At 64.6% G+C, this 10,216-nt stretch overlaps 1 protein-coding gene across 5 annotated transcripts; it reads right to left on the reverse strand.

Moving 5' to 3' along the window:
* Positions 1-1,297: 1,297 nt before the first annotated feature.
* MFAP2 (microfibrillar associated protein 2) lies at positions 1,298-7,371 on the reverse strand. 5 transcript variants are annotated; one of them, XM_018044905.1, is made up of 9 exons: positions 6,877-7,371; positions 4,880-5,036; positions 3,458-3,547; positions 3,264-3,290; positions 3,077-3,163; positions 2,915-2,959; positions 2,145-2,183; positions 1,964-2,037; positions 1,298-1,775 (listed from the first exon to the last, which is right to left on the reverse strand). In XM_018044905.1, exons 2-9 carry the CDS (start codon positions 4,914-4,916, stop codon positions 1,626-1,628), a joined length of 549 nt encoding a protein of 182 aa, XP_017900394.1. In that variant the 5' UTR covers positions 4,917-5,036; positions 6,877-7,371; the 3' UTR covers positions 1,298-1,625. The 5 variants fall into 5 exon arrangements, with proteins under 5 accessions (XP_017900394.1, XP_017900390.1, XP_017900393.1 ...); XM_018044901.1 differs by having other exon boundaries at positions 2,145-2,232; positions 6,877-7,367; XM_018044904.1 differs by having other exon boundaries at positions 2,145-2,232; positions 3,458-3,544; positions 4,880-4,956; positions 6,877-6,942.
* Between the last annotated feature and the right edge of the window lie 2,845 nt (positions 7,372-10,216).

The following is a 10,216-nucleotide window of genomic DNA, read 5'->3' on the forward strand; positions in this document are numbered from 1 at the left end:
AAGAAAAAAAAAAAGGGGCCCCGCTTGTAATTTTTTTTTATTTTTTACCCCTTTTTTTTTTTTTTAACCAAAATTTGGTTAGCGCGTTCGGAAGCCCCGCTGTTTTGGTAACAGGGCCCCACGTTTTTAAAGGAACGCTTTGTACGGATTGTGTTCTGTCTTTTTGCTCTTGATGTGCTTCCTGGGAGATGGGGAGCCTGGAGGGCCCTGGGGCTGGGGTCCCCTAGTGAGGGGTGCGCAGGGACATGGGGAAGACTTTAGAAGGGCCCCTGCGGAAAGGTAAGGAACCACCTCACAGGACGGTGGGCTGGGGAGGCCTCCAGGTCCTGGGCCATCCACCTGTTTAACAGACGGAGCCACTGAGGCTTGGGGCTGGGCCCAGCTCTGCTCTTCCCGGCTGAAGCTTTCTGCCCTTTCCTCTGGCTCCTCCTCAGGACAGGTGCACCCCCTGAGCACAAGCAGGCCTTCCAGGCGGCACGGTGAAGGAGGGCAGGCCTGGGGGTGGACCTGGCGTCCAGCCAGGCCCCACTGGGTGGTCCTGGGCACAGCTGCTTCAGCTGTCAGCCTCTGTGCTCATCGGTATGGTGGGACCCTGCCTCCCAGGCCGGCGGCGCGGGAGCACTCAGCAGGTGCTTAGTCGTGTTTCCAGGGAGAACTGCCTCTCAGCCCACGGAGCCCCACGGCGTCAGGGTCTGCCTGCCACTGACCGACCGCTGTGGACCCCGGTGGGTGGGGAGTTCCGTACTGACTCTAGGCTTGATTTCCTGTCTGTAAGATGGGAACATTACCCATGCCTGCCGTACAGGCTTGGTTAGAGGCTTAAAGTGCGCTGTGTGCTAACCCTCTGACGGAGCCTGGTGTCCCCGTGCTCGTCAGAGGGCGCTGTTCAAACGGCCTGCTTCTGCCCTCTCAAGTGCACCAGGCCTCCCTCCCCGCAAGCGCCCTTGACGCCAGAGCCCGCGGGCCCGACCCTGCAGCCCTCTCGGGTCCCTGCACAGGCAGCCTCCGTCCTGCCGGAGCCCTTCCCCGGTGACCCTCCCCCACAGCCCTGACGGCGAGAAAGCCGTGTTCCTGAACCTTCTGTTTCTGATACAGCCTCCTGCAACACACACACAGCCCGGGGGCAGGGGCGGCTGTCAGGGCCCACCTTTCTGGGCAGAGCTGAGCTGGCACTGTGGAGGCCACGGTCGCCAGAACTGACCCTTCCCCAGGGGGGCCGGGCAGCCTCGGGGAGGATGCTCAGGGTTGGCGGCCCCGGCCATCTCTGCACTCCCCGCCGAAAAAGGGACTCCACGTCTTTCGTAAAAACCTGTTTTTAATTTTGTATAAAAGGTGGTCTACGCCCAGGAGCTGTAGGAGATTCGAGCAGACCAGCTGGGGTGGGGGGCTCACAGCCTACCTTGGGGGTGGGGGACGGTCCTGGTGGGGGACGAGGAAGGCATGTCAGGGGCCCAGGTCCCACAGAGCGCCTGGGTTGTCCCCCACCCGGGGGGAGAGACTGGCCCTTCGGGAGCCCCCTTGTGGCCCTGGGGGTGGCCCCAGGCTAGGGGAGGGGCCGCGGAAGCCCCAGGCCCACAGCCCTCTGACAAGACGAGAGGAACGTCAGATGGGAGGAAAGCACCAGGTCAGGCAGAGCCTGGGGGCCCCAGGCTGGCAGGGGACCAGCTCCCCCTAGCAGCCCCCACAGCTCCTGGCACAAGCAGCCGCCACAGACTGGCACAGGCCGCTGCTGGCCAGCACGCCGCACTTGGAGAACTTGTCACGGCACAGGTCAGCTGTCGGGAGGGCGGGGAGGAGCTGGGGTCAGCGCGCGGCCGGGTGAGGGAACTGCCCCGCGCCCCAGCCCTGGTGATGGGTTGTCTGAGGATGAGATGGGCCGGAGGGGAGCCGGCTCGGACCCACACGTTTGATAAGTGGTAGGCGGGCCCGGGGACGCAGGAGGGGCGGGGTAGGGGCTTCCTACCCCGCAGGAGCTCCTCGTGGGCGCAGACGGTCCGGACGCAGATCTCCTTATTGACGACATATACGCGGCGGAGGCTGAGGGGACGGGACGGGAGGGCTCAGCCCCGGGGAGAGGACCCCACGCCCACCCCCGGCCCGGGAGCCGGGCTCAGCCTCAGGATCACTGTCTGTCCCGCCCTCACCTGTAGAAGCAGGCCTCGTTGAGACACTGCTTGCAGGGCCTGTGTATGGAGTAGAGGCGGGTGCACGGGTACTGCTCCTCACGGCAGTCTGGGTGACAGGCGGGGTCAGCGGGCTGCAGCTCGTGGCTCAGAGCTGGGGGCCGCCTCCAGCCGCACCCCCAGAGGGACTGGCTCTCGGGGCCAGGAACACCTGCACCCTAAGGCTAGACACACGCACACACACACAAAGACACACACACCAACGCGCACACACAGCACTGCCGGACCTCCCCAGGCTGCCCGATTTTAACCAGTACATTTATACACATGCAAACTCACAACCGCACCGAGAGGCCTATATCCAAACAGACAGTTCAAACAAACCTACAACCACACACAGGCCCAGAAACACATGGCAGCCTCACAGGAGGCCCCTCACACGGAGCAGGGCCCCCCACACACAGGCCGGCGGACTCTTGGCCGGGACAGTCCCGCTGAGCCCAGGAAGCCCCTGAGCACCACTCGCTGGGGGGCTTCCTGCCAGCCGCTCCCCGCTCCCTCACGTCTGGGACTAGAGGCTCCTCCCGAGGCCATGGGCAGTCCAGCCCTGACCAGCGCAGGGCAGAGGGGTCTCCAGAGCTGCCAGGGGCCCTGCTGACCTCAAGCAGGGGCACCTCTGCCAGGGCCCCAGCCCACCACCCACCCCAGCCAGAGCAAGAGGCCTGGCTGTGTCTGACCTCCCGGGTCCCCCACCACCCCCTAACTCCCGGGAGCCCCTCTGTCTCTCTTACCCAGAGGCCCTGGCTCCGTGGGCTCCGTCTCCACAGTCCCCGGTTCTAGAGTTGGAGAGTCAGGCAGAGACCATTGGGACGGTCCAGGGCAGGGTGGGGTCGCCTCCTCCGGCCCTGGGCAGCCCTCCGCACCCCCAGGGTTGGCTGGAGCTGGTGGCCTACCTAAGGTGGGGGCTGGGATGACTTCCTGCTGGACTTGTTGCTGGGACTGGAACTGGAACTGCTCCTCAGGCGGCCGAGGGGTCATCTCTGCCGGGAGAGGTGGTAAAGGGGTCTGCTCCCTCCCCACAGGCCCCACAGGCCTCCACGACTCCCCACCCTGCGTGCTACCCTACGCTCAGCCCTTTACCTGGGTAGTCATAGTAGTCTGGATTGTCTGGAAATAAAGAGGTGGAGTTGGTGGGGGTCAGGCTAGCCCCCAGGCACAGTGCAGCCAGGGCCCACAGCCCTGAAAGCCCATCCCACCACCCTGCTTGACCCCCGGCCGAGCAGCGCCAATCTAGGGAGAGGGCTGGGGGGCCTGGAGGTGGGCGGCGGGCTTACCGATCTGGTCACTGTAGTGGGTATACTGCACGTGGTCTGGGTACGGAGGCAGTGGGTCCAGATCATACTGGCCCTGAGCCAGCAGGCCTGCTGTGGGGAGACAGAGCTGAGGGGGCGCCAGCAGGGAGGGGCAGCAGGGGCCCTGAGGGTGGGCCCTCGGGTGGGGGCCGTAAGATCCCCAGCAGACTCAGACTCACAGGATGCATACGGCCTCCTTGTCCACAAAGGCCCTTACACGCCCTGGTCCTGGGCCGGCTCCCTGACCAGCCCCCCCATGCTGGCTCTCGGCCGCTCCTGTCTGCCCCAGGGCCTCTGCACTTGACTCTTCCTGGGCCTGAGAGCCTGCTTAGCTTCTCCTCCTCCAGGTCTCTCCTGAAGCTTCTGCTCCGCTCAGGGGCTTCCCGGGTGGCTCAGTGGTGAAGAATCCACCTGCTGATGCTGGGGAGTGGGGTTCAATCCCTGGGTCGGGAAGATCCCTTGGAGTGGGAAACGAACAACACCCACGCCAGTGTTTTGCACTGGAAAATTCCATGGACAGAGGAACCTGGTGCGCTATGGTCCACGGGGTCACCAAGAGTGGGACAGGACAGTGACTGAGCGCCTGGGACTGCCCCGGCGGTACAGCAGTTGAGATTCTGTGCTCCCAGTACGGGGCCTGGGTTCAATCCCTGGTCAGGGAACTGGAGCCCACGTGCCTCGACTAAGGCCGCTGTGAAAGATCCTACAACGAAGCCTGAGGTTCCCATGTGCTGTAAGACCCGGCACAGACAAAGAAATTAATATTAAAAAATAAGAGAGGCCTTCGCTGGCCTACCCACCCACACCATCGCATCTGTTTATTTCCATCACAGCACTCAACACAACCTGACGTTTATCACCTCGCCCTTCTCTAGACCGGCAGGGCAACACCACACAAGGCAGACATTTGCCCACTGGATCACTGCATCACCAGGGCCTATCCCAGTGCCTGGCACAGAGTAGGTGCTCCACAGGTGTCTGTTAAATGAACGAACGTTAGACCTGGCAGGCCGTTTGTGATCCCCACTGACAACTCTTTCATGAGACAACCAGGGACCTCTCCAAGGTCAGGACTGTAGCTGAGCTGGCCCCAAAGGAGTGCAAATCCCAGGCCTTCAGACCCCCTTTTAGGGGCCTCCATTCCTGCATATCGGCTCCAGGGAGGACCAGGCCGTGAGCGGGAAAGCCTGGCTCCTGGTGCCTGGGCTGAGCCTGCTGCTGCGGAGAGGTGGGGAGGCACCCAGGAGATGCCTCCAGACTTTGGGGGGTTGGCCAGTCCAGTCTGTGCTCCAAGAGGTAGCAGGCCCTGGGGTTCGGGAAACAGTTCCGGCCGCAGGACAAGAGCTGGTGGCTAGCTCCCTGCCCGCACCCACGTGCGAGCCCCACCAGCCCAGTGCCACTTACCAGGCAGGAAGAGCAGGAGGAGGGAGGCACCTCTCATGACTGCTCAGGGAGCGCGCTGGGCCGGTGTCTGGGGACAGCTGGAGAAAGAGGAGGGGCGAGCTGCTCCCCAAGCCAACACCCCAGGGCTGCAGGGCCGCTTCTGCTCCCAGAATTCAGCCTGGAGAAGGGGGGCCCAGAACAGAGGCCAGGCAGATGGAGGGTTACGGAGGCAGGCCTCAGGGGCAGCGACCACTTTGGAGGGATCTGTCCCTGAGACCCCACTGGGCCTTCAGGACCTGAGGAACTCGCCTCCCCCGGGGCCAGGCGGGGGGCGCGGCACCCCCATCTGCTTAGACTCGCCTTCCTCCAGAGCTGATCATGACAAGGGACCCTACCCTGCTTGCCCACACTCCACAGACATTCCTAATCCCTGCCCCTGCTCTCCCAGCCACACCGATGCCCACCCTCTGCTCAGCACTTCTCCAGGAATCTAGTGCCCAGACCACGACCCCAGGCCCATCCTTGGGACCCCAGTCCTGCCCAACTAACATCACAGCCCCGACTCAGCAGTCGCCAGACCCAGACCGACACCTGCTCCCAATTAGCCTGGGGGCCCAGGCATCCAGCAGGAAACCACATGAGCCCGGGCGGCTCCCGCCCCTCGAAGACTCCTCCTGCCAGGCCGCCCAGGACCTGGCTGACTCCATCACACGCTCACGAGACTGAGGGCTATTTGTCTGTTGGGCAGGAAGCACTCAGGGTGGGGCCTGAAAAGCGTCTCTCCCGAGCCTAGAGGGCAGCGCTCAAGAGGACCGCGGTCCCCTAGCCCAGGGGCTCTGGACCGCCTGAGACGGTACGACTGTGACAAGCGTCACAAGCGTAGTTTGGGGGGAGAGGGCAGGTTCTTGAAGCTTGAGAAGCACTGGGTGAGTCCCGTCCCCAGTCTGGCCCCACAGTGGACTTGGCAGACTCGACAAGTCCTCACGGCCAGCCCCAGCGCAGCGGGGGGCAGCCTCCAGACTGCCCGCCTTCAGCCAGGGGGCTGGGAGGGAGTCCTGGGCTCACCCACCAGGGCCCGCCCTCCCACAACATGAGTTCTTCCAGACGGGTAACTGGAAACCTGCCTGCCTACCCCTGCCCCCTCCAGGCCACAGGGAATCAAGGGAGAGGGGGGCCAGGGGCAGAGACCTGATCCCTCTCCTTCTGTGAGCCCCACCCCCACCCCCACCCCCACCCCCCGACCCTCTCCTTCTGTGACCGTGGTCACTGCACACACTCCCCGTCTCCCTCCCCCTCAAGCCTTACTGAGCAGCGGAGGGGAGAGGAAGGGGTGGGGAAGCTGAGGCCTTTGGCCCAGCTGCCCCGCAGGCCAGGCGTCCACTCTGAAAACTCTCGGCCTCCTCCTCGCGGGGGGCCCCAAGGCCTGGAGCCCCCCCAAGTCCTCCCTGCCCCCCATCTGGCTCTCAGGCTGGTTGGCGCTGTCACCACTCGAAGGCCGCAGCTGGGGAGGTGGCTTGTGGGGTGGGTGGCGGTTCTGTCTGTCCCCAGAGCCCCTCCTGAGCCTCGAAACCCCCAGCACGGGGCGCCCAGGCTCGCTGCGGGAAGGGGCCCCGGGCCAGGCCATCCCGAGGAGAGTCCGCGCGGAGAAGGGGCCCCTCCAGGAGACGCGTCTGCAAGCGCGTCCAGACGGCGGGCGATCGGGCGGGGAGGGGGGCCGAACCTGCGGGGCCGAGGGGAAGGCCCAGCGGGCCGGGGACGCACCCCGGGGGCCCGGCCTGCCCTGCCCTTTGTCTCCGTCCCCGCCGCCCCGCGGACACCCCGCCGGCCGCCACCTCCCTCCTCCGGGGAGACAAAAGCCGCCCCTCCAGAGGACCCAGGCTTCCCGGCGCCCTCTTCCATGTGCTTAGACGGCCCCCGGGCCCGGGCCCCACAGCCCCCGGGGGCCCGCCGACGTCGGATCCCCGGCCCCCGCCCGGCCCGCGCCCGCGCCCCGCGCCCCGCGCCCGGCCCGCGCCTACCCGCGGGTCCCTGCGCGCCGCTCCGAGTCCGCGCGCCGCCGAGCCGCCCCTCCGCCCCCCGCGCCCCGCTCCGGGCCCCCGACGGGGCGGGCGCCGCCCTCCCGCCCGGATCCGCTGGGTCCTAACGCGAGCGCCGCCGGGCCGCCGTGCCGCGGGGGGCGGGGGCGCGGGGCCGGCCTCACGGAAGCTCGCGCCGTGCGGGACGCGCCGCCGTCCTGTCCCCATCCCGCCTGGTCCGCTGTCAACGCGGCGGGGCGGGCGTACCGCCTCCGCCGGACACGGGACGGAGCCAGCCTCCCGAAGGGGACCGCGCGCCCTGCCCTCCGCTCCGGCTTCTCCCGGCTCCCAGGACGCCCTCCCGGGCCTCCTGCGTCTCCCCAGGCAACTCGCGGCCGCAGCGGGCGTCCATAACCAGCGTTTCTCCGGACCCACCGGCCACAGGCTACCGGGCCTGGCCCCACCATGTCCCCAGGGCCCCAAACTCAGCGAGGATTCAAGTCCAGAATCACAGCCTCCTGACCCTCCCCGCCCCGCCCCGGCAGGTGTTCCTTCAGGGAGTGAGCCCACCACCCTTCCCTCACACAGCTGACTCCCCACCCGCAGCCCGCCAAGCTCCACCTCTAATCCTGAGTCCCTGATACCTGCCCGCTAGGCCTGCCCACGTGGCACTAGCGGTGAAGAACCCGCCTGCTAAAGCAGGAGACCTAAGAGATGCTGGTTCCATCCCTGGGTCTGCGAGATCCCCTGGAGGAAGAAATGGCAACCCACTCCCGCATTCTTGCCTGGAGAATCCCAGGGACAGAGGAGCCTGGCAGGCTGCCATCCACGGGGTCACAGAGAGTCGGACACGGCTGAGTGACCAACCAGCGGCAGCACGCCTTCCCAAACAGGCCCGCCCTCACCCACTCACCCACTCAGGGCGGGCTAGGGGAGGCTTCTACCTGAAGCCTTTCACTGGTGTCCCGAGGTACCTGGGAACAAGGCTGAACTCCCCTGGAGACCCCAAGGACCTGACCTTCACCACAGCCCGGCTCTGCCTTCTCGTTCCCTCTGCCTGGTCTCCCAACAGCCTCAATGGCTTTTTAGCTGTTTCTCATCAAACCCCTTCCTCTACCTGCCACGGGGCGTTTGCTCAAGCGGTGTCTCCCCGCTGCAACACCGATGAGTCCCTCCCCCTTCAGGTGACAGGTCAAACCCCCCCCATCCCTCAGCGGAGGAACCCCCCTCCCTGTTCCCAGCCGTGGCCCTGGTGACCTCTCTCCGCCCGAGCCTGTCCACTGTATGGAGACCAGGACAGGCTCAGTTTCAGCTCATCCTCCGTCTGCTCACTTGGCACAGCGCCAGGCTCAGAGCAGCTGTTCAGTAAACATCTGTGGAATGAATAAATGAACGCACAGTGGATTCTCCTGGGAGACGAGCCAGGTGTGGGGGTTGAGGTGTCCTGCCTGGTCACAGGGGTCTAGGCCTGGCTGGGGGGGGGCAGAGACACCCTCAGGCCCCCTTGCCTTGCCTTAGGCCACTTGTCCTTTAGACACTGAGTCCTATCAGGCAGGGAGTGGACCTGGGGTTATTTGTTCCACAATGCTGGTTTGTCAAATGAATGGATGGATGAATAACTATCTGCCCCCCACCCACTGATGGCAGAACAGTGGGGATTTTTGTCACTGGGAGTGCTTGGGCCCAGGGGCCAGCCCAGCCCCCCCTGCCCTCCCTAGGCCCCTCCCTGCCCTCCCTAGGCCCCTCTCTCCCCTCCCTAGGCCCCTCCCTGCCCTCCCTAGGCCCCTCTCTGCTGCCAGGTGCAATCCCACTAGGGTAGAAGGAACCCCCTGGCTGGTGGCTCAGCTGGTGAAGAATCCTGCTGCAGTGCAGGAGCCCCGAGTTCGATCCCTGGGTCGGGAAGATCCCCTGGAGAAGGTAATGACAACCCACTGCAGTGTTCTTGCCTGGAGAATCCCATGGACAGAGGAGCCTGGCGGGCTACAGTCCATGGGGGTCCCAAGAGTCGGACACGACTGAGTGACTAAATCACCGCCACGCTTGACAAAGGGGGGCACTGAGCCCCAAGCTACTGCCTCTAGACCTCACCTCCCAGACCCTCCGCTGTTTCCGCACTCCTCTGTCTTAAGGACGCAAGCACAGGTGGCAGCTCATTCGGGGTGGGGTAGCAGGTAGGGCCTCTTGCCCCCGTTTCCTCGGAGAGCTGCCCCTTCCCTGCCCGCCTCTCACACCACATCTTATAAACTGCACCCAGGCAGAGGTCACGGCTTGGTTCTCCACTAGCGCTGTGCCTGACACATGACTGCCCGACACAGGCAGGAGCAACCAGTTAGGGGCAGAAGGGACTCACACCCAGGCCTGGCGGTGTCCTCCGGCCCCCCGAGCAGCGTTTGCCACTTGAACCGCCACTGAGACTCAGAGTGCAGCGGAGGGTCTGTGGGTGCCCCTGATGGCACAAGTTGCCTCTCCACACCCCACGCCCTGTTCTCTGTTTGAGTCAACATTCACTGAACTCCCGCGAGGGCAAGCTGGGGAGGGGGGAGGGGGTGGACACCATGGCTTCCAGTAATAAGGCTGGGGAGGGGCTTTTCTTTCCTGTCGCCCCTGCCCAGCACAGATGACCGGCTGCATCTCTAGGGCGGGGCATGGCCAGGGCAGCCCCCCCACCCACTGGGATGACATCAGGAGCACCCACCCTCTCCCGGGGAACGGTGCGTATGGTTCTGGCTGAGCCTGAGTCTTCATCTGAGGGAGGGACTGGACCGCAAACACAGCCCAGGGTGTTGCGGCTGGGAAAGCTGGGAGCTGCCCAAGTCAAGGCCTTGTAGGTGCTGGCACTCGTCTGAGACATCCTGTTCTCTCTTGCCTCCACAGGAGAGTAGGAAGGTTAAGAGCGTGAACTCTGGGGTCAAAGCGACCTGGTCCCAGCTCTGACTACCTGCTGCACGGCCTCTAAGCCTCAGGTTTTGTATCTGTAAAAGGGGGACTGGGAACTCCCTGGCGGTCCAGTGATTAAGACTTGGTGTTTTCACTGCTATGAGCGCCGGGTTTGATCCCTGGTTGGGAAGCTAAAATCCTGCCGACTGCGTGGCATGACCAAAAATAAAACCTGAAAGAAGGGGAGGAACGGTACTCCACAGACGTTAAGGATTAAATGACGATACATAAAAATGGTGAACAGAGCTCTGGGCACGGCCGTGACCTGGAAACATTACTGTCAGACGAGGACACGGAAGCTCAGAAAGGGCCACAGTCCACCGCGATCTGAAAAATTCAGGGGATGCCAGGAGCAGACACACGCGTGGGGACCCAGGTCTGTGGTGTCAGGCAGGAGACAGGCACG

The sequence above is a fragment of the Capra hircus genome, unplaced genomic scaffold, assembly GCF_001704415.2.
Source record: "Capra hircus breed San Clemente unplaced genomic scaffold, ASM170441v1, whole genome shotgun sequence".
NCBI lineage: Eukaryota > Metazoa > Chordata > Mammalia > Artiodactyla > Bovidae > Capra > Capra hircus.